This window comes from Copadichromis virginalis, linkage group LG11 (assembly GCF_057382275.1).
Source record: "Copadichromis virginalis isolate Kocher_CV1m ecotype Utaka linkage group LG11, C_Virginalis_male_GT1.1, whole genome shotgun sequence".
NCBI classification, from domain to species: domain Eukaryota; kingdom Metazoa; phylum Chordata; class Actinopteri; order Cichliformes; family Cichlidae; genus Copadichromis; species Copadichromis virginalis.
Window position 1 is genome coordinate 11433628 of NC_140628.1, and position 23307 is coordinate 11456934.

At 41.5% G+C, this 23307-nt stretch overlaps 2 protein-coding genes across 2 annotated transcripts in view; both read right to left on the reverse strand.

Moving 5' to 3' along the window:
• The window catches only part of LOC146698144 (F-actin-uncapping protein LRRC16A-like), an 85153-nt gene extending 72133 nt beyond the window's left edge, over positions 1-13020 (reverse strand). Inside the window, exons 1-2 of the mRNA XM_085473155.1 lie at positions 12499-13020; positions 8716-8813 (exon numbers count right to left, since the gene is read on the reverse strand). Of these exons, the coding sequence (XP_085329281.1) occupies positions 8716-8813; positions 12499-12538 (138 nt within the window). The 5' untranslated portion in view covers positions 12539-13020. The remainder of the gene's footprint in view (positions 1-8715; positions 8814-12498) is intronic.
• A 4215-nt stretch (positions 13021-17235) lies between these two features.
• Positions 17236-18807, reverse strand: LOC146698147 (tumor necrosis factor receptor superfamily member 11B-like). Its single transcript, XM_085473157.1, has 5 exons — positions 18615-18807; positions 18132-18522; positions 17812-17991; positions 17649-17730; positions 17236-17552 (listed from the first exon to the last, which is right to left on the reverse strand). The coding sequence occupies exons 1-5, from the start codon at positions 18630-18632 to the stop codon at positions 17312-17314; spliced, it is 912 nt and encodes a 303-aa protein (XP_085329283.1). The 5' UTR covers positions 18633-18807; the 3' UTR covers positions 17236-17311.
• Between the last annotated feature and the right edge of the window lie 4500 nt (positions 18808-23307).

Sequence of the window (23307 nt, forward strand, 5' to 3'; positions counted from 1 at the left end):
AGCTGCGAGAGAATTCAACATTAATGAATCAATGTTACGGAAGTGGAGGAAGCGCAGTTTTTGGCTTTCCCCATGTTTCAAAAGTGCTTCATCTCTTTGCTATGACTGTCGCCCGGCATAATTTGCAGATGACAGTGGTCGTAGCCGCTGCGATGCTTTCGACCAAAACAGGCGCTTGATGACATCATCAATATGCGCTATCGCGATAGAGCCGTATTGTCAAAATCTCTATCGTTGGCCAAATTTATATCGTTTCTATCGTATATCTTTTATATCACCCACCTCTACCTCAACATCTAAATTTCAAGCCTAAAATATGGATTCATACAGGCAAAAAACATGAATTAGGTCAGTCTGGGAGTAAAACAATAAGAGGATTGTCTTTACTTGATCGCTGGGTTCATGTTTTCGACACAAAACCTTACATTGATTAGCCTTCATTGTTTTGTGGCTGTTTACTATGACATGGTGTACAAATGTCATTGTTGTCCAATCAATGCTGACTGCTGCTGTGACCTACAAACCTCATTCAATTACACCCAATAAAAACCAGCTGATGCTGTCCATACTAGGCCACTGCAGATCAGCACCAAACCACAGACAAGAGCAATGAACCACATTATGAAGATTTTGAAGAAAAAAAAAGACAGGACTATTAAAGGTGAGGTTGAAATCAGACATACTGGAAGTCAATAGTGTGAAATTATATGACCCAAACCTATCAAATCAGCGACCTTAGGCAGGGTCAATTATATTACTCAGACACTCTGAGTGACAATGCCCATGACCTATGAGGTAATAAAGATGAATGACTGTGGGCGGGACTTGCATTGAGCCACGCTACGTGACAGGTTAATGTCTCTCTGGGGAGGTTTTGTAGGGCATAATGGGCTCGATAATGCTGTAACACAATCACTATTCAGCTTGGTGGTGGGTAATACAACACAGAGTGACATACACTGAGTCACTAAAGCATGACAGGAAAGAAACTGTAAACTTCTTACTTATTCATGGAAAAGGCAGTATGGTGATTCTGGTAATACTTTCTCACACATACACATACTGGTGTCATATAGCCTGCTTTTCCATGTGATGTTAGTGTTAGTAAATACAATATACCCCTGTGGGATAATGTTTTGGGTACTAACATGAAGTTTAGCACTTTTTTTAAACAACCCCAACAACAAATGTTAGCCACACTTCTTCTTTAGCTTTTTTTTGGAGTTTTTCCCCCCACATACATACATACATACATACATACATACATACATACATACGTACGTACGTACGTACGTGTTCGGCTGCTGAAGCGATGCTGAAGTGTACTCCAGAGACTATGTTTGTTAATGTGGAGCTTTATTGATGTACTTTGTGAGCATTTATTTATCTTGTAATATCAAAGTCAATTATACAAAAGTGACCATGTTAATGCTTTGTCTTTCTACAATTTGCTCTGCACTCAGTAGATGAAAGACCGTCTGTGTCTTTGATCGCTATATCACAACACAGTTAGACCCACCATACTATTACCCACATTCTCTCTCATGCACGCACACACACACACACACACACACACACACACACACACACCGAGAGAGAGAGAGAGAGAGAACCAACTCCATGCGACTCCTAATTAACCCTGCTCATTCAGCTAAATCTGGTCCAGTACTTTACAGAAACCAAACTGCTTGGAAAGAGGTTGGTGAATAAAAAGCTTTCTGATAGCATGGTGTGGATGCATGATGTGCTAAAATTAGACTTCCTGACAAAACAAAACTAGATCCTGCATTCAGTCGAGACTTTTCTGATTGACTTAAATGAATAATTTGATTACGTTTTGCTGTGTATCCTTGACCACACTGTTAGGGAGATGAACCTGAAACTTTACATTGCCTAAAGCCGTGTTTGTGTTTGGAAAAATAAAAGAAGGCAGCTAAAAAAAACAAAAAACAAACATAAAAATTCTAAGTACTGGACAAATATTAGTCTTCAGAGTTCTTGACTTGGACAAGTGACCAGCCAGACCAATATGTTTAATTACAAACCAGTCCATTTCATGAACGTGCAACAGCAAGACAGGAAAATAGTTGCTAGCACACACTTGCACTCACAGCCACATGCTATCATGCTGTTAGAGTTAAAGCTCAGCAATGTCCTGAAGTAAAAGGGGGGCCAGCATAACATTTAATGACAAACCTAATCAGACATTTAAATCACCCTCAGTTGGCTGAACGTTGACATTTTAATGACACTAACAACGGCAAAATAGCTGAAGCTAAAGCTAGCCGGAGCTCATAAGCAACAGCAAGCTAGCCTTGGTATGAGCAAAGGATCAAAACTGTTCAAGGAAAATGAAGGAAACAACTGAAAAAGAGAAAAAAGCAACGCTGTTTACAGCAACTCAGTTTCAGTTTCATCAATTATCTGTATGTTTTTCCAGCAGCCAGTAGTTATTTGAAATAAAGTTATTTCATTGAGAGTTGATCCTATAACTTACTACAGTTTAGAGAGAAAACTAAAATGTAACAATTAAGAATATTGCCTGTTTAATGCATAGGTTACTCAAAAAACATAATTTTAAAACAATCACTTTTTGGTATGGACCATGTATGTCTCTTGCTTTTAGCCCATGTACTAGCCAAGAGCAGTAATAGTAGATTAAATACTACAATGTATTATAGTAACTTCAGAGTATACTCAGCAGGGAAGCTGTGACCTGTTTGACACATTTTTTCTGCCTGGTTAACTGCAAATGTCATCCTAATTATGTGAATAATCAGCACATCCTAATGAGATAAAAACACAGAGGTACTTGAAGGAGCATTAAGCAGTTAATACACACAGCCATGATGGGCTTCACATCATTAAAACGGTTTGAACTCGAGTTAAAGGGGGGAAGGCGAGAAAAAAAAAAGTAATCGTTTGCACACAGCCATGCAAAGTTCCAAAATGATTCCCAACCACAGGAATGATAACCAAACTAAAAATAGATGTATTTGGACAGGAAAGATCCTGTAAGATCACTGTGGTTTTTGTCAGACTGCTTTAACCACACACCCCAAACTCCCACTCCAGTTCCCAGTGAGAACATCCCACTGTCACGATTCACGAAGCTGCCGGATATCACAAAATTATTGCTCTGTGACCAATGGCAGCCCTGAACACATGTAACACTGTGACACAATAGAGATGATGGGCTCTCCCTTTGAACTGTGCATCTTTAAAAACTAGTTCACTAATTCACAAAGCAGTCAATGTCATGGCGACACCTAAAATGCAATAATAACTTTAGATTATGACATTTTTAAACACTTCTTAATAGGAAGTAGACACACTATGAAAAAATAATAATAAAACACTCATAAAAAAAGAGAATTTAACATAGGAGGGTACTTTTTCTGTCAAAGAAAGACCAGAGGACTCCTGGTTCCCACATGGGAACATTACAGGTGATCATCTGGGAGTAGACAACTGGGTCACTTCCATTTTCACAATTCCTCTAAAGACAGGCCTCGAGGTTAAAGAAAAGAGAACAGTGACAGGTTGGACAAGATTTGAAGCTTTGGTCTTTGCTATGATGGTTTTTCTCCACTGATTATTCTCCATGCACTCTGCCCTGTACACTACATTTCAATACACATTTTACTCTTCCCCTCTCCCTTCGCTTCTACTCCAGGGTGTGTTTGATGGACTGATGTTATTATCTGTATCCCCTTCATCCCCGTCTTCAAAGCAGGGAGCTGGCTGTATGTATCAAGCTTTCGTGCGCTTAACAGATGCCTCAGGCACACTCCCAGCCTCGCTCAGGCTGGGAGTGTGTGTATATAATAGACAGCCTAATTGATAGTGGAAATAACAATACTGCTCCCTTGATTATCTGTACACGCCACAGTGGAGAGAGAGGTGCCGCATGTTCTAAAGCAAATTAAGTTTAGGAGTTTATGTGGCATCTGTAGTCAGGTAAAAGAAATGTATCAAACAAAACATCAGCCGGATGGCTTCTGAAGATACTACGCTACTGATGTAGGTATCATTTCAAAGAAGAGATTGCATTAACTGCAATAAACACGCACAGTGCTCATTGTACAGTATATTCATTTTATTACATTTAAAATTTTCCACTCATTATGTAGCCGATGAGGGTGCCTGTTTGATATAACCAAAAAGGTTATTAGTCTGTGTTTCTGTACATAACAACAAAACTTACCAATCTGCAGATCATTTAACCCACTGAAAATTACAAATAATACAGAGACAGTATTTCAAATATCAAAACAATAATGTGTATTTTTAAATATAAAGATCCTCATTTTAAACTTTATTTCTTAAAAAAAAAAAAATTGAAAAAGAAGTGATGATTCTTTTTAAAAAGGAAATAAAACTAGGGTTAGGCTGGTGTTAGCTCTTTGCTGATCTATCGGCTTCAGCATTTATAATGGCCGATAAGTGAAAATGTTGACATTGCATGGTTTGTTCACAAGGGACTCTCTGCAACTTCCTTCATGGCAACCTGCTTAGAAAGCCACAAACATGACAACCAGCTGATACAAGCAGAGTCTGGCAAACCGAGAGAAGTAAATAAATGACCACAAAAAACAAACGTTAAGGAAACCTGTTTATGTTTTGCATTTCTCAAGGAAAAAATATTCCATGACACATTCGAATATCAGATTTGTAAATCAACAAATCAGGACAGGTATCTGTCTAAAAACAAAACAACAACAAAAAATCCTATATAGGTCGGAGTTTATTTGTAATGTTACAGGGCTAAGGTTCAGTATTTCAAAAGTAAAGGAAGGGAGTGTTTACTCCTCTTTGAATGAGTACACGAGCAAACAACTGAACAAGAGCACTGTGAGACTGCATCTCCACCAAGGCTAAACATTCCTTCCATACCATGCATGAATTACGTCCTTGGACATCTTGGTCTGGACTTTCTAAGGAAGAAGATAATGTGCGACATGCATATGATGTGAAAGATCCACTGTCCCTTAAACCACAATGGCAATCCATGCTTCCAAAATTACCTAAATTCAGATACAGGTCTAGATCAACTTCTAAAGTTCACAATTTCAAAGTTTAGCCAAGCTCCACCTCTAGATAGCTTTTCCATGCATCCATATGTTTTTGAGTAATACTTGCAAAGAACAGATAAACTGTTGTGAAAATAGATATATGGTACTTTTTAAGTAAAAGAGAAGCCAACAGCAAAACTGCAAGGTGTCACGTAAAAATCACAAAAACGTCCTAGAGTCTGCTGTCCACCAAGATTAGAGTAAACAACCACAGAAAGAAAGGAGAGCTGCTTGCCATGATTTGAACACCTAACAAAGTTGGGAGGAGGAGAACACTGATGTAGGTTCTACTCAGCGTCAGTAAGAACACATTACTCATCAAGGTTACTTGAACAGAATCATACTTTCCATTTACTGCATAATCAAATCCTAACAAAGTTAATTTTTCCAACTGTACTAAACCGCAATAGTATTAAACTGACTTAAGTTTGTATTGATGGCTAATCTGTTCTATAATAATTCAAGCTGTAAGGACTCGAAAACTTTACACCTCTTTTAGACCTTAAACACTGAACAGCAGATGCTACACTTCCATAATATACTAGCTATACCCTCCATTTAAACTAGCTGAACGCCCCCTTTTTCTTCATCCTGTTTCTACTTCCTGTTTGTACTTTTCCAAAATACTTGAAGCTCATATTTGATAGTAACATTTAATCTCCAGGCAATCTATAAATAGATTGTTCTTTCATCATGCCAAACTCTAGATAACACTCACAGGTTACACTTCGTGACATGTTTATTTTCCCTCTGAGCCACTTCCTCCATAATCAGTCTGTCAGACTCTGCTTTTCTGCAGAGCAACAAACAGCGCTGTACTTGTTCTGTTCAGTCGAGCAGAGCGCCGATACGACGTCACGCTCCGCGTCTGGAAGAAATACTAGAGCCACTCCACTGGAATTCCTCACTTCCCAGTACTGACTCCCACTTCTTTCTTTTGTTTAGTGCGTATGTGCGTATGAGCACTACTATAGCCTCTGTGTCCAGCTCCTACATAGCGACATTGTTGTCATAGCCACGTAAAGTTAGCTGCAGGTCGAGCACTAGAATGGACTAAATTACATTTGAGTATTAATGAAAAGTTTTAAAAAGAGAAAAACCAATAGAATAGAATGAGATAAACTGAAAAACATACTATACAAATAGAACAAAATACTTTGTTACAGGAAAATTGCGATTGGTGGACATCAAGGAGACAGGGTGATAGTTACAATTGTGTATGTTGTGTGTCTGTCTGCACGTGTATGGTCCTCTGCAGAGACCATGTTGTATTAATAGATTACATGATTCCTGTGGACGCTAACAGTGGACTGTCAAGAGCACATTTTTACCCATTTTAGGCAGACCAGTGTGTGAACAATTCTCAAGGTTCTTAAAGTGAAAGAGCCAAGTTCCCAGGAGGTGCATCCCTCTGTATTCATCTTATTATTCTTATACAAGAGGCTACTTTACTTCTGCAATAAATCTCTTCTCCATAAGACCTGTTGCCACTGATTTTCAATCAAGTTTTTGTGTAATATGGCATACCTCAGCTTTTTCTCCCAGTTTCCCTTCCTTAAAAGTTTCAAGCGACTGTCGAGCTTTTTGACAGTCAACCTTCCACTGACACCATTTCTGATGAGGCTTCAGTGAATAGTCAATGGATCACCTGAAGGGCCAGATGCATCTCTCACGTTCTATGTCAGGTTTATGCTGGACCCGTTTCCTATTTCTTAAGCACATGACTTTGACAAGACATGACTTCCAATACTGTTCGTCTGCTGCAGATTTTGTTTAGGGCTTTTTTGGGCTTGTGATGTTTCCTGTAATGTTTGCACTGGAATGAAAATGAGTTAAAAAGCAGCCAATGTCCAAAGAAAAACTTTGAAAGACCTTCAGAAAGCCTGGAAAACTCTTGCTTAAGACCACTTCCATTCCAAGAAATTCTGCTTCCTTGGATTCAAACTATACAGAAATAAGACATGGCTCGATGCTTTTGCACAGTACTGTGGGTTATTAAAGGTTGATTTATTAAAATCACAGCTAACATTAGGAATGAAACCAGAAATGCCCTTTTATGCAGCAAGTAAAACACTAGCAAATAACAGAAGTCTTTAAATAACACATCTGTACCTCTTCCACATCAACCGTGCTGACTCTGATGGCTCCAGAAACCAGCAGTGCTAATTCATCTCATTTAGTAGAGGAAGGCCTACTTTCTCCCCCCACAGTGTGCTCCCAGACCATTTAGCAAGTACAGAAGATGTTAAAGAGATGCTCATCACTTTTGTCTCTTACCTCTTTCTGCTTGTGTCCCTAGGAGACTTGTACAGTACTAGCAGTGCTAGCATTACCACAAGCATATAGATGGAAGAAATGTGAGAAATCTTGTGCAGGCCTATTCACAAAGCTTTTTCCCCCCACACAAAGCTGAATTACAAAAAGCTCCACGTTCCACTAAGAGCTGAGTTACTAAAAGACTCCTGCCATTTTCACAAAGTACTATCCAACTGTATGAGCCCTGCTTAGATGCTGATTTACAAAAGCAACTGTTCTGTCTTAACTATATCAGCTTTTTGTCCCTGTTCATCACAGAAAGAGCCAAGTGCATTTTTAATGATCTGCCAGGTATTAATTATTTAGCTGCTGGTGGATTTACTGATCTGTGGCCAAAAGTTAATGGTCTGAGCTGCTATTTCCACTTGATTTCTGCACACACTGAGGGCTGGTGTTTAAAGTCAGAGATGTTGCTGGATGGATAAATAAGTGAATAAATGACAGAATGAATGAATGACGCATCGGACAAGTAGCAAAGGAAGCTAGTGGCTGTAGATTGAGCCACTGATCAACACTATCAGCAAAGTAGCAGCCACTTTGGAGCTACACAGATAAGGCAACTTTAAAATCGTCTTTTAAAACCTCGATTGCTCGACTCCCTCAAACTGTATCCAAACTTACAAGCTAAGAGTCAGCATGGGAGATTCATTGTGAGGATATCCTTATCGCCAACACGCAACATACACATCCTTAGAAATTATAGGGAAAAAGGTGTTTCCTTTTGGCAGACAATCGTGACATGTTTCTTCATTATAAAAGTAATCCTACTAAAAGGGCCAGCAGGGCACTGCCAATATGAACTGCTAACATTCAGCTCAGCATATTTTTAATAACAGAAATTCAGCCAAAATATAAATAAATCCTTACCAAAAAAAGAAAAGCAATCACAGTGCAACTCCCCGAGTCCGATTTATTCAGCTCTTGTGCAACCTTTACAAAACCCCACCGAGAAGATCACACAGCCCACATATTGGGTTAATGCCAGACACTGCACTGGCAATTATTAATAAAACCTGATAAATGTTACCAGCTGGATGCTTTACACACACACTCCACTGCCCCTTCTAATCAGATCACACACTCAAGCCGTTTTTACACGTGAACTCTTAATGAAGCGCTCCTTCATGTCTAGAAATGTTCAGGGCTGCTGTGCAATCAGCCTAAAAATCAAAGTAGTGAACCTTGAAAAGACAAACTATGCAGCTACAGACAAGTGTGGGAAAAGCAGGAAGATTTTTGACGTTCTTAGGAGAAATCAGTACATTTCGATAAATGCAAGCCTTAATGAAACAACATGGTTTGGCAGCATCAGGAGTTGACTCACCAATACTCTGTTCTCCATCTTGTCTCCTTTGATCTCCAGTTTGACTCTCTTCCGCAGTGACAGCTTCACTTTTCTTCCCACCGCATCCCTCACGCTCTCTACACAGAGGAGGAGAGAAGATGTCAAATAAGGAGTCAAATAAATAAGGAGTGACACAGACTAAAGTGAGAAAATTTGGGAAAATGCTGTTAAAGAAATTGTAATTCCCTACAACAAGAGAAGAGAAGAGAAGAGAAGAGAAGAGAAGAGAAGAGAAGAGAAGAGAAGAGAAGAGAAGAGGCGGCTTTTAATGTATATTCTTTTTCATTTGTAGTCTCTTTCCAACTTTGCTTACGCAGCAGAGAAAGATCAGTGTACATCAGCCACAGGGGAAAAATCCATCATATCTACTGATTAGGAAAAAAAATGATGAAATATTTAAGTTCCATTTTAATATAACAGAATATTGACTTTATTCTAGTTTTCATTTAATTATCAGATCATGAATCCCTCTTCTGACGACTGAGACGTTTAACGCCTACTTTCTAACACATAAAAAGAAAAGAAAAGAAAAAACATCATTTATAATATAATAATTTCAATTATTTCAATTATGCATGTGAGTATATCCATACCCGTTTGAACACAGGCCCACAGAGGCTTAATGCCGAGTGTATGTTTCCCGTTACAGACTGATTATTCACACCCAGCAGAAGTGTCAACAACCAGCGAACAGGCTCAAACAGGAGAACTGGGTCAGCCCCCTCTCCACGTTAATTCACCTAAAACACAGTCACAAATGCAGTCTGCGCACATGCGTCTGACACAGACGGGGATTCTGCATGTACATCTGTGCTGCGCATATCCTCGCCTACGGGCTTCCTCACACCATCATAAGATCAAAGGAAAAGTAATAATTAGGTACGGTGCAAAACGGTTCATCTGCCAGCCTTGAGCTTCCTAAATAAACTTCACTGCAAGTGTGCACCATTTCCTGCTGCAGCACTTTTGCAACCTCAGTGCAGAGACCTGAGAGTCACAGAAAAATCTCTGCGACTCTCAAAAGGCCACAAATGTAGGCCTTGTATGTTTTAATGGGTCTGGGCAGATTTTGGTCTCAAATCACTCGTGTCGGACTCGGATGTAATTTTTTTTTCTGCCAATTTAATGTAGCTGTGACAGGATTTCTTATTTCACAAGGCATTTGTTTTCATTTGGTAGGTAGAGCATGTGTGCTATAGGTCACACCAGTTTAAATTGGAGGTGGTGGGGAAATGAGACACTTATGTCATTGCAAAAGTGTAAACAAACTACTGAGAGCTCCATAAATTAGTTGGCTAATTTATTAACTTAGTGTCAAACCTGATTTGTTGCTTCACAAAGCCACTAATAAATACACTCATGACACAGTAGGGGAAATAATTATTTGATCAAATGCTGGAGGAGGAGCTTGTTAATAATCTGACTGCAGGTGGGGCTGCAATTACCAAGAACACCATTAGTAACACACAACAAAGTAATGGATTGGAATTTTTCAGAGCCTACAAGGTCCCCCTGCTCAAGAAGGCATGTGTACAGGCAGATTCTTTGTGTATGGCTCAAAGAACATCATCCCCACAGTCTAGCATGGAGGTGAAAACATGCTTTCAGGCTGCTTTCCTGCTAAGGGTGCACAACGACTTCACAGCATTGAGGGGCCAATGGACAGGGCCGTGTACTGTAAAATCTTAAAAAAGGTCCTCCTTCCCTTAGTAACAGATGGGTGTCCAGCATGACAATGACCCAAAACATATCACTAATGAAACAAAGGAGTGGCTGAAGAAGATAAATACTAAGATGCTCGAGTGGCCTGGCCGGTCTCCAGATCTCAGTCCTATAGAAAATCTTTGAAGAGAGCTGAAGCTTGGAGTTAACAAGAAGCAGCCAAGAAACCTAAAGGACTTAAAGTTTCTGTGAAGAGGAGTGTGAAAAAAATCCCTCCTGAGATTTCCATCACTGTACTGTTTCATCTATAAAGAATTAAGAAGACATCATATATCAATATAGAGACAAATAATCATTTAAGTCATTTTAGAGCCAGTTTGCTTCAAAAGTGAGCAAAATTGTTTTTCCTCTCTTCTAAATGTTTAAACTTCTGTGTGTGAGAAAATAGTGACATGAAGCAATTTTATGGAAAGAAAGAGCATTTTAAATATTTAACTCACTCTCCAAAAAGATCATAGAGATGAAGGTCAAGTTTACTACCAGCATCAGCATTGCGCTGCAAACTTTCTCCTTCTGTTTCCTAACTCTCCTTGCTGACGCAGCCTTGCCTGTCTGGTTACTTTAGGTGTGTAATCAGACGAGTAACTGTTGCCCTAACTTTGAATGTGTCTGAGCATGTTTCAGTAAAATACATTTTGAGCACGAGCTCACTTATTCTGAATATGTCCACTTCAATATTCCATCCTCAAAAGGCTGAAACTCAAAGTGTCCTGACCTAATCTGCTCACTACCAAGTAAGTTAAACGGAAAACATGAGCACAAGCACTTGACATGTCCTGTTACTCAGCAGAGAACACTCTGAGTTCATGCAACAATTTTCCATCTGCAGCATCATGCTGAAACTCCTTGCACGATGCCAAGAGTAATGCTGCATGATACTGAATCATCACCACCAACAAAGAATGGCTAGTTATACCCAGACGCAGACAGATTCCTTATATTTAGTGTGCAGAGTTGGGTGAATTAGTCAGCAAACATCAGGGAAATTTCCCATTAAGAAGAGGAGGAAAAATACCGTCTATAACAAACCCAAACACTGTAAAAACCTGCAGAAACTGTATTTAAAAGTGGTTCCCAGTCTCTGTTAAAGACATATATGTTTAACAGTTCAGGGAAAATGTAAACAAAATGGCTCAAATTAGTTAAAAGGTCAAGTATGCAAGAGTTCCACTGAAATTCCTGCAATGTAAAATTACACTCTTTCTGGCTTCTGTCCTAACTGGAGGCCAGGGTACACAGAAAATAACATGTAAAAACTGTGTTAGGGATCTATAGTATAAATGATACACGGCTAACACGTGACCTGACAGCATTTTTCTAAAAGCCTCCTTGACATTCTCCACTGCTCCTGTGTCTGGCAATGAGAAAATGAACCCTGCTTGAGATGAATGATGAAGTTCATCCAACATTACACCTGGATGTCAAAACCTGACCTACTTTCTTAAACAGAAACCCTGAGCCAAGGGGTTTCCAGACTCACACAAATGAGGAAAGGGGATCATGAAAACAAGGGTTAGAGTAGAGCAGCTACCAAGAAGGCTAGAGATGCTAAAGTGGACCAGGATGACTGTGAGTTAAAATTATGTGCAGAGGACTGACAGGCTGACCACACACATCTCAACTATCTGGCTCTTCTCCCATGTAAACATTAACAGAACAAGCACCTTGTGGCAGTGCTCCGCGTATAAACATCTCCAAGCTTAACTGGAGATAAAGAATTTGCAGTCTCTTAATAACAGCAGTCTGCTTTAGGGAGAAATCGGTTTAGTATTGCTATGATATTGAAATGAATGAATTTAAAAGAAAAAAAAATAACCCTGTATACATATTTTTATACTGTGGTTGGATATTTGTGCCTTAGCACTGCACTCCAAGTGTGGCTGCATTATAAACACAATAGATTTTATGGTTACAATACTATCAGTAAAACTTGTTACCATGCGGAGCACATGCACGCTGTGAGTTAGGAGGATGAGAGAGAGGGTATCGGTGATTGTTCCAGCCTGGACACACAGCCACAAATCCGCTTTTGTATCTTACCCAGAAGCTCTTTTGGGACCTCCGACACTTCCTCGCTCATTTTGCTGAAGATAATATCCAAAACAACGATAAGAACTGGCTCAGCGCATCGAGAAGCCTTAAATTATGAGGGGAAATCGTGAGCGGAAAAAGAGGAAAGAGTCAGGTGGTTCCTCCGCCGCCGCTGCTGCTGCTGGGATTCTCCCGGTTACATGCTCCTCTTCTCTCGCAGTGTCCGGACAATGTATCCGCTTGTGTTTAGGCGCATCCCTTTTCAGTTTGGAGAGTGGTGAGGTAAAGGCTGATGCTAGGGAGGGAAAATCAGCTAGAGTCCTTTTAAAATCATGCTGAAACCCTGCAGCCTGAGCGCCTGGCCGAGATAAAAAGACCACCGCTTACACGCTCTCACACACACACTCTACCGTAAAGCTGTCGGTAATGGGCTACAGTAGGCTACCAGCCAATGGTGGGAAACGGGGCCCCTCCCCGGTCGGTGATGCGACAGCCTGGGAGCCGATGCGATTCCCAGAACACCGGCATGGCGTGGCAGGAGGGGGCGGCGGCGCTGGTGGTGTCAGACCGATATTAATGAGACTACAGCACCAGCTCCTGGAAGACTGGGACCTCTAGCGGTGCCAATCCCCATGTTTAACATCTGACACACAAGACTCCCGATGCAGAAGTAGCTAAAGCGCACAGCTTCGTTAGCTTTAGAGATTATGTATATATATCGTTTGGAAGTACATAAAAAATATATTAAAGCTTTGTTTGATGGTTGTTAGAGTCTTTTGAGGAAAAACAGCTATAGCATACGTCAAGAGTGGCAGGCTACATTTTATTGTGTGAAAGATTTAATTTGTAGGAAGTGGTTTTTCCAACAGTAATATAAACGGAGTGAGGGCGACACCATGTGGTAGCTCGTTGACAGTACAGATTGCTGTAGTGGTTGCACTATGTTGGATTCATATATATATATATATATATATATATATATATATATATATATATATATATATGACCCCTTGTGGCTGTTCAACTTGTAGCCAAGCATCTCACTGATCACTGCTGCCGTATTGTAGATCAGCTTGTTAGTGTCGGTAATCGTGGTTGTAGGTATTGCCCGTAGTGCTGCATTAACATCATCTAGCAGACCTTCTGAGGGTACTTCACGTAATCTTGGTAACCGGCTACGGGGGATCCAGGTTTCAAGCTTGGCCATGATCCTATTTTTCAGGTCAGTTCCTCTCGCACTCAACGATCCTTCTCCTATCGCACTTGGGGCTATGTACCCAATCTCGGGTGGGGGTGATGATATCTCCCCCCTGACCTGGCGTCCTGACTCCTCCTTGCCGTAGCATTTGTGTTGTACCTCGTCAATCTCTAGCTGTGAGAGCAGTCCCTTCTTTCGAATGTTGGAACACTGAGCTACTAGTCGTTTCGCCGTCATTGTGGATGTTGGGTATCGAAGAATCCATAGGTCCATGGAGAAGGAGGCTAGAGGGCAAGATCAAAGTAGCACGGAGGGAGGTTAGCCAACTAACGGAGTTGCAGAAAGGTGCGACAAATAAGGTGCCTAAGAAATACAGCAAGCTGTCCATACCTGAGGCCTTGGAAACTGCCAAGCAAAGACTCACAGCCTTGGCCAGCCGCTTGAGGAGGTACACCAGAGAGATAGAAGGCAGGAGAATAAACCAGCTGTTCTCCACAGAACCAGCAAAGGTGTACTCTCAGTGGCAAGGGAACAATAAGAGAACAGCACCACCAAGGCTGGAGACGGAGCAATACTGGAAGAGCATATGGGAGAAGGATGCAACCCATAACGGCAATGCTCAGTGGCTGGTGGATCTGAGGGCAGACCACAGCGACCTCCCTGAACAGGGTCCAGTAACCATCACAGTGGCAGATATCCAAGAAAGGGTCTCCAGTATGAAGAGTTGGACAGCACCAGGGCCCGACATGGTTCACGCCTACTGGCTGAAGAAGCTGACTGCACTCCACGAGCGTCTGGCAGCACAAATGAACCAGCTGCTAGTTAACGAGAGACACCCGGAATGGCTAACTGAAGGCCGGACGGTCCTGATCCCCAAGGACCCCAAGAAGGGACCGGTCCCCTCCAACTACCGACCAATAACCTGCCTCAGTACTACATGGAAGCTCCTGTCAGGCATCATATCGGCTAAGATGAACAGGCACATGGGTCAATACATGAGCGGGACACAGAAAGGAATTGGCAAGAATACCAGAGGTGCAAAACACCAGCTACTGGTAGACAGAACAATCAGCCGAGACTGCAAGACCAGACTGACCAACCTGTGCACTGCCTGGATTGATTACAAGAAGGCCTATGACTCAATGCCCCACAGCTGGATACTGGAATGCCTAGAATTGTACAAGATCAATGGGACCCTAAGAGCCTTCATCAGGAACTCAATGGGGATGTGGCGTACAACACTAGAGGCCAACTCCAAGCCCATAGCACAAGTTACCATCAAGTGCGGGATCTACCAAGGAGATGCTCTGTCCCCACTGCTGTTCTGCATAGGCCTGAACCCCCTCAGTGAGATCATTAACAAGACTGGCTACGGATACCGACTACGGAACGGAGCAGTTGTCAGCCACCTCCTGTACATGGATGACATCAAGCTGTATGCCAAGAGTGAACGAGACATCGATTCACTGATCCACACTACCAGGCTATACAGCAATGACATTGGAATGTCGTTCGGACTGGAGAAGTGTAGTCGGATGGTAACAAAGAGAGGGAAGGTAGTCAGAACTGAGGGGATCGAACTACCAGAAGGCAACATTGCAGACATAGAGGACAGTTACAAGTACCTGGGGATCCCGCAGGCAAATGGGAACCATGAAGAGGCCGCTAGAAAGGCTGCAACCACCAAGTACCTGCAGAGGGTCAGGCAAGTCCTGAGGAGTCAGCTGAATGGTAAGAACAAGATCCGGGCCATCAACACATACGCCCTGCCCGTGATCAGGTACCCTGCTGGGGTAATAGGCTGGCCAAAGGAGGAGATAGAAGCCACTGACATAAAGACAAGAAAGCTCCTTACCATGCATGGAGGGTTTCACCCCAAGTCCAGCACCCTGAGGCTGTACGCTAAGCGGAAGGAAGGGGGCCGGGGACTGGTGAGTGTCAGCACCACAGTCCAGGATGAGACAAGGAACATCCAAGAATACATTGGGAAGATGGCCCCAACTGACCGAGTGCTCAGTGAATACCTCAGGCAGCAGAAACCCAAGAAAGAGGAGGGAGACGAGGAACCATCATGGAAGGACAGGCCCCTGCACGGTATGTACCACCGGCAGATAGAGGAGGTGGCTGATATCCAGAAATCCTACCAGTGGCTGGACAAAGCTGGACTGAAAGACAGCACAGAGGCACTAATCATGGCAGCACAAGAACAAGCTCTGAGTACAAGATCCATAGAGGCTGGGGTCTATCACACCAGGCAAGACCCCAGGTGCAGGCTGTGTAAAGATGCCCCAGAGACAATCCAGCACATAACAGCAGGGTGCAAGATGCTAGCAGGCAAGGCATACATGGAACGCCATAACCAAGTGGCCAGCATAGTGTACAGGAACATCTGTGCCGAGTATAACCTAGAAGTCCCGAGGTCAAAATGGGAGATGCCCCCAAGGGTGGTGGAGAATGACCGAGCTAAGATCCTGTGGGACTTCCAGATACAGACGGACAAAATGGTGGTGGCTAACCAACCGGACATAGTGGTGGTAGACAAACAGAAGAAGACGGCCGTAGTGATCGATGTAGCGGTTCCGAATGACAGCAATATCAGGAAGAAGGAACACGAGAAGCTGGAGAAATACCAAGGGCTCAGAGAAGAGCTCGAGAGGATGTGGAGGGTGAAGGTAACGGTGGTCCCCGTGGTAATCGGAGCACTAGGTGCGGTGACTCCCAAGCTAGGCGAGTGGCTCCAGCAGATCCCGGGAATAACATCGGAGATCTCTGTCCAGAAGAGCGCAGTCCTGGGAACAGCTAAGATACTGCGCAGGACCCTCAAGCTCCCAGGCCTCTGGTAGAGGACCCGAGCTTGAAGGATAAACCGCCCGCAGGGGCGTGCTGGGTGTGTTATGAAAGTGGAGTTTTGCAGCACTTTTTTTTAGTAAACTATAGTTGAACTATAGTTGAAATTTGAATATTTCAGCTTTTTGAGATTGTGTCAAACAATTTGGAGAATCAGGTAGAGTGCTGTAAAAAAGTATTTGTCCTCTTTCTGATTTCTTCCACCCTTGCTAAATCATAAGTTACATGTAGTTAACAGTTTTTGGAAGGCTGACTGGTCACAGTTAGACTCTTCATAGCTGCCCATACTTCCTCTTTACTTGCACTTCCTAAATCACTGTCTTTATTTCATCTGTTCTCTCTCATTTGCAACACACTCTTCACTTCTTATCATATATTTATCCTTAACTGTCAAAACCTGCTGCAAATCATTTCCAGCCCAATCTCTCCAGTCCTCTTCTCCTTCATGCGTAGTCTCTCAGTATTCCTGTCTGCTTTCATAATCTTAATCTTTGCAAACCTCTTCCTTCAAATACTTTCCTGAACTTCCTCTTTCCACCACCAAATCTCTGATTCCCAGAAACTATACCATCTGAAGTTAAGTACAGCATATACAAACAGTAGCTTTAGCAATGGAAACTCAAGTTTATAGAGTACATATATACTTTATAAACTTGAGTCATTTTATGAGTACATATATACTTATAAAATGACAAACGATACAAAGAACATTCTGCTTTATCACATAACTTTGTAAAACAGGTATACAGTTTTTATAAATGTGTAACGGACTGCAGACTAGAGAGCATTGTTTACTTCATCTATTGTTAAGCTGCAGTTTGGGTTCTGCTGCTTAATCTCATGGAGTCTCTTCTTTAGCTTTTCTGCCATGGAGTTAAGATCTGAAGCTGTTAGCATGTCGGGAATCTTCCTCAGCTTTTCCTCTGGAGCCTTTGCCAGCCAGTCTATGATGTGATCCATGAGAGGCTCTCTCTGTTTGGGGAGACTGGACCTCTCTTCCGACGAGGTAAGAATGTATCTGTTGCAAGGAGACAATGGTTTAATTGGCATCTTTTTTGAATTTAGAGGTGAAGGAGTGCTGGAGAATAATCAAACAGACAAAGAGTGTGCTCACTTGGAAACAAACTTCTTGATTTTTCCTACACGCATCCTGTGTGCATGGAAGAATCCTGAGAGGAATGTCCTGAGAGTCTCACCTGAGAAAGTTTGAAATAACTTTGTAAATTTGGTTGCATTAAAAAATATTTTGTTTTTGGCAGATAACATTAATAACATACCTCCGTTTGCAAGACTCTCAAAGGTGCCACACACGGTGTCAGAATAGGCTGAGCCAGTGAGGAGTACGCTCTGCCCGCTGGAGCACTCCTGATGTTTTACACACAAATCCACTGCAGAAGATGAGCTGGAAAAATATCCCTCTGGACACGTTTCACAAACGGTGTTTGTCTGCTGTGTACCTAAGAGAGGACAACAGAGGACTTCAGGTCACTACATTCATTGGAAGTGTAAAGTGAGTTAGACATACTGATGTTTTGGATAAACAGAAGAAGATGGACGGATGGTTTAGTAGTTCATATTTATTAAATGAATACTGTACCTTTAGTTTGAACCCCGTATCCAGGGCCACACTCTGTGTGCTGGATACAGAAGTCATCAGCCGAGTAAAAACCTTCTTTGCACCGACAGATCCTGTTGGTTGTCGGGGAGCACTCTGTTTCCACCTCCAGGTTACCTGTGCAAAGGTCGTTGCAGTACAGACACCTGGGCAGGTAGTTCCACAGATCGGTGAAGTGGCCATTTTTGCACGGCTGACACTGTGTGGGTGTGGTGGCAGTGCAATGAGCAGACATGAACGTGCCCGGTGGACACTTGGGACATTTGAGGATTTCTCCGGTTACCGGGTCTCGGTGGTTAAAGGTGGGAACAGGATCCACCACTGAGGCACCACAGAGTGAACCAGAGAGCAGGAACAGCGCTGGCACGATAAACTGTGAAGAGAAATGACACGTGACATTATGCGAAAAATTAAAAAAACAACAAAAAAGTACGCTCCCAATATTACACCAGAGATAAGACCTACTGAGTTCCCAACAAACATGTCGACGATGAACCCGCGTGTCTTGAAGTCTTGATGTCTAGTCTTAGGTTTATGTGTTGATGTTTAAATCACGGGAATTCCCCACATCCTTACCGCGATGACGCTATCCACGCTTGGAAAACATTTGCGCACGTACAGACGTTAGGTACGGTTCATATGCGGTCGCTATTCGTTTCGCCTTTAGGTGCACCTCGTAAATTCAGCCATCTCTACTCCCAAGGACATAAGGCTGTTTAAAAGGCTTTTTGGGGTCAATATGTTTCCGTTGTTGGGATAAACACGTGTCTTTAATAACTTTGTTGTTCTTGATGCGTTGTTTTATATAATTCAGTGCTGAAATCATAACAATAAGGTAGCTTCTAAAAGTGAAACATGAAAGCTATCACAAGGGTCTTGGTAATGTGTTAAATAAAAAAAATATTATAGGATTTGTTGAATTACAAAAGTAGACTTGTTTTGAGATGAAACTTTCAGAAGTTTTGAATTATATACAACATGGCATCAAAAAGAGTAACAAAGTCATTAAAGGTATGTTTATCCAAACAAAGGAAAATTAATCCAAAACAACAACCTTATGTCTTTGGGTGTACAGATTGATGAACTTACGAGGTGCACCTGAAGGCACCATGAATAGCGACCTCATATTAAACCGTACATAACGCTGTAGATGCGCAATTGTTTTTTCAAGCGTTGATGACATGACTACAAGTGGTTGAAAAACAGTAGTGGTGTGCGGATCGATACTGACATATGGATTCCTCCAATAACAGATATTTATCCTCTGGAATTGATTTTCATATTAAAATATCCTCATTTTATCAATTTAGGGGAAATTTGCAGTTGATTATCAGGACCATTGTGTCGATTGCTGGGAACTACTTCTTCTTCCGCCTGTCATAGTTATATGCGAAACACCGCTGTTTAAATACTGAAAAACATTTCATACACAATGCAGTTAGATAATAATTTGCGTCTATAAAATGTTTCTCAGCTATAATATTTTCAGTCATACTAGTTAGTGATTGTTAATTTAATATTTTAAAATTTTGGTATTGACTTTTCAAGTTTTGTATTTATTGTTTGATAATTCTTCATAATTAAACAATAACAACAATTAGTCTGATGACTTTTCATTAGGAAAGTCCTATTCCTATTCATTAGGAAGGTATAATTGGAAATACACTACTTTGTATGGATCCCCGCGGTCGGCCTCCGGACCTGCTCCATCCCTTCCATTGGTCACTTGGCCAGCCACCTGAACCGTTTTGTTTTGCACTCAGTTTCCTTAGATCACGGCCAGCCTTCAGAACTGTTTTTTACCATGTTCTTGGACTTTTGCTCTTGGTTTTTGGACTCGGTGTATTTGTATTCTATTTTTGTGAGTGTTTTGGTATTATTATAATTTAAGTTTAACTAGTTAGTTCTGAGATCATTCTTACTATGTCTCTGAGGTTGCTTGTGATCATTTGTTTCTTAGGTTCCCCTTTGTCCTCTGTGTCCCTCTCTTTGTGTTTGTGTGTGTCCTTGTCTTTTTTTCCCTCTTGTGTTTACGTGTTCCCCTCCTTGTGTTTCCTTCCATGGCTCCCCTGTTTGTCATGTCAGTTCATGTATCTTCACCCCGGTAAGGTTGGCGATATATCGACTATCTGAGTCTATAGGCTGAGGTTATTGTCAATCGTTTTTACAAGGGAGATTTTTTTATTTATTTGCCCATGAGTAATTTTGCTAATAATGTTGGCTGATGACCTCTCCTGGACTGCAAATACCACGGCAGTGGTAAAAAAGGCCCAGCAGCGTCTCCATTTTTTGAGAGTGCTCAGGAGGAACAACCTGGAGGAGAGGCTGCTGGTGACATTCTATAGAGCCACCATAGAGAGCATCCTAACGTACGGCATAACAACATGGTATGCAGGGTGCTCAGTTGCAGATAGGAAAGTACTGCAGAGGCTCATCAACACAGCCCAGAAGATCACTGGCTGCTCTCTGCCCAGCCTGGAGGCCATTGCAAACTCTCGGTACCTCAGCAGAGCTGGCAATATCATCAAGGACTACTCTCACCCTAGTAATCAACTGTTTGAACTATTACCGTCAGGCCGACGGTACAGGTCACATAAAACCAGGACAAACAGATTCAAGGATAGCTTCTTTCCCAGAGCTATCACCGTAGTAAATAAGCACAAAACAATTGAACCTGCTTAACTATACCATACTTGCCACTGTCACTATATTATGCTGCTGTTCATACTATCATTAAATGAATGCTGCTATTCTGTGTATATCGTACTTACTATTGTTTGAGTACTTCGGTACTTTTTATATTTTATGTTTATAGTTATTATTGCATTTTGCACCAAGGGAGTGGCACTCCAATTTCGTTGTACCTTGTACAATGACAATAAAGGCTATTCAATTCAATGAAGTTAACAGAAGCAGATAATAAATAATAATAATAAATAATAGCGCTGTTTTAATGGCACCCTCCTTTAGCTGCGAGCAAATGCACCCTCCTCAGAGTGTGCCCAAATACAGCAGTGATTCATTTACTGAAACTCATAACAGAAAGAAAGAACGGCAGTAGCCTATGTTCAGAAAAAAACCCCAAAAACATTTTATTTAAATAAAAAAACCACAATGGTGGGGAGGGAAACAACGAGAAACTGGCTTCTTTTTTCCACTATAATGGTGTTTACTGGCCGTTCCAGTGTTTATCTGTCTTACACACTCGACCAAACAACAAATAAGTTAAAAATCAAAATGTCTCTTCCAGTGAATATAAAAAAAATTTTTTGTGCGATTTGGCGCATCTCAAATAAATAAATAAATGAATGAATGAAAATATTCCCTACAAACAAAACTTATAAACTCTTTGACAGGAAAACAAGCATGTTTACTTTAACAGGTTTTAGCAGTGATAACAATATTACCAGCAGTGCTGAAAACGTGTTCTGAAGGTGTGCTTGTGGCTTGTATACACAGATATTTCCGTGTCATGTGTGGCATCAATGGGGAACGTTTTTCATGCATTTTCCACCAAACCAGTGGATTGTCTTCTCCGTCTACAACCTCCTCGCTAAGGTAACAGTCCACTTCTATCTATGCCTTCTCCTCCAGTGTACAATTTGGCAATTAGTTCGTCCATGTTTGGACGTCTTCTGTGTTCTAAACGCAATTCAGTTTGTGCATGTTTACACTGCTCCGCCCATCAAAAGTCTCATGCGTGAATACATCGCCTATTGACGGTTATTGGAGTGATGATTTTTGGTTGGAAAATTCTTGCTCCCCGACCCATTATCTCCCTCTATGTCCCTTGTTTCCTCTTTGTCCCTCTCTCCGTGTCCCAGTCATGTCATTGTTTTCGTCTCCCGATTCTGTTCCCATGTCTGTTTCTTCCCTGGTCCCAGTGTCAAGTCCATGTGTCTTAGTCTGCATGTTTCCTGTTTTATTTTGACAGTCTCTACTCTCGTGTTCAGTGTGTTCTCTTTTGCTTCCTCCTGCCTCGTCACGTATTAACTTTTTACAGCTGTAAACTTTTGCAAAACTTTTGCGAGATCCCGAGTTTGTTTTGCGAGATCTCGCAAAACTTTTGAGCTGGACGAAGGCAACGCTTGTTTGCCAATCCTTGCCTTGACATCTGCATCGGTTCAACCTTGCTGGTCGATGATGCTGCCTAGGTAGGTAAAAGAGTGTTCTTCCTCCAGAGGACTCCCACTAAGGTGATTGGGTTGTTATTATTGGACTTGATCTTAAGGATTCTGGTCTTCTCCTTGTTGATGATGAGTCCAACCCTTAGCTTACAATAAGGTCGTCATGTGACATTATTTTTTGCCATATTATGAAAGGGGCTGCGGTAGGCTACCTGCTATTTAAAAGCTGCATGAAATCCTCTGCAGGTTAGCGCAGGATAAACAGGTAAATCTGCACTACTGTGATGAGTTTAAACTAAAGAGCAGTGTGTTGGACTGGTGCACAGGGACGGGTGCACACCTTAACTGCCTCCCTACTTACTTTGCTGTTTAGACGCAAAGAAACCAACTATAATATAAACAACAGAAGAGTTTTTATTTTCCTTCTTTTTCTCTGCTCATGTTCTACTTACCTGGTTATCTTTGTTAGAATTCAAATTTAGACTGAAGTAAAGTTTTTATTCCTACAGTGATTATTTTATTATTACATTAATGTAGCACAAGGTTCAGTAAGGTTTGGAAAAAAATAGGTGGTAGAAGGTTGTTCAAGGAGCTAGTTTTTACTTTATTACTTTTCAAAGTACATTTCAGAGCCTGTACTTTTTTGCTTTTATTTGAGTAAAGATCTTTCATTCGAAAATAGAAAATTGAACCCACACTAAAATAAGGAAAAATAAATATACACTTGTTGGGTTATTTAACTTGAGTGGTGCTTAGGGGTCTGCGATATGTTGAGTATACTTGATGTAATGCAAGTTTTTCCACATACAATGGTTAAGAAGGCTTTATTGTAACATTCGAGTATAAGAGATAAGAGATAAGATAAGATAAAACTTTATTAATCCCTTGGGTGGGTTCCTCTGGGAAATTCGATTTCCAAAAGCACAGCACCGACAGAAGTTACAGAGTTACAGAATATTATATACACACACACACACACACACACACACACACACACACACACACACACACACACACACACATATATAAAT

Bases quoted from the DNA above. Each gene is read 5' to 3' on its own strand.
- LOC146698147 (XM_085473157.1), bottom strand. The intron at 17,992-18,131 runs GTACAGTATTCA...GTCCTCTCTTAG, and splicing joins ATACGGGGTTCAAACTAAAG to GTACACAGCAGACAAACACC. The intron at 17,731-17,811 runs GTATGTTATTAA...AAACTTTCTCAG, and splicing joins TGAGAGTCTTGCAAACGGAG to GTGAGACTCTCAGGACATTC.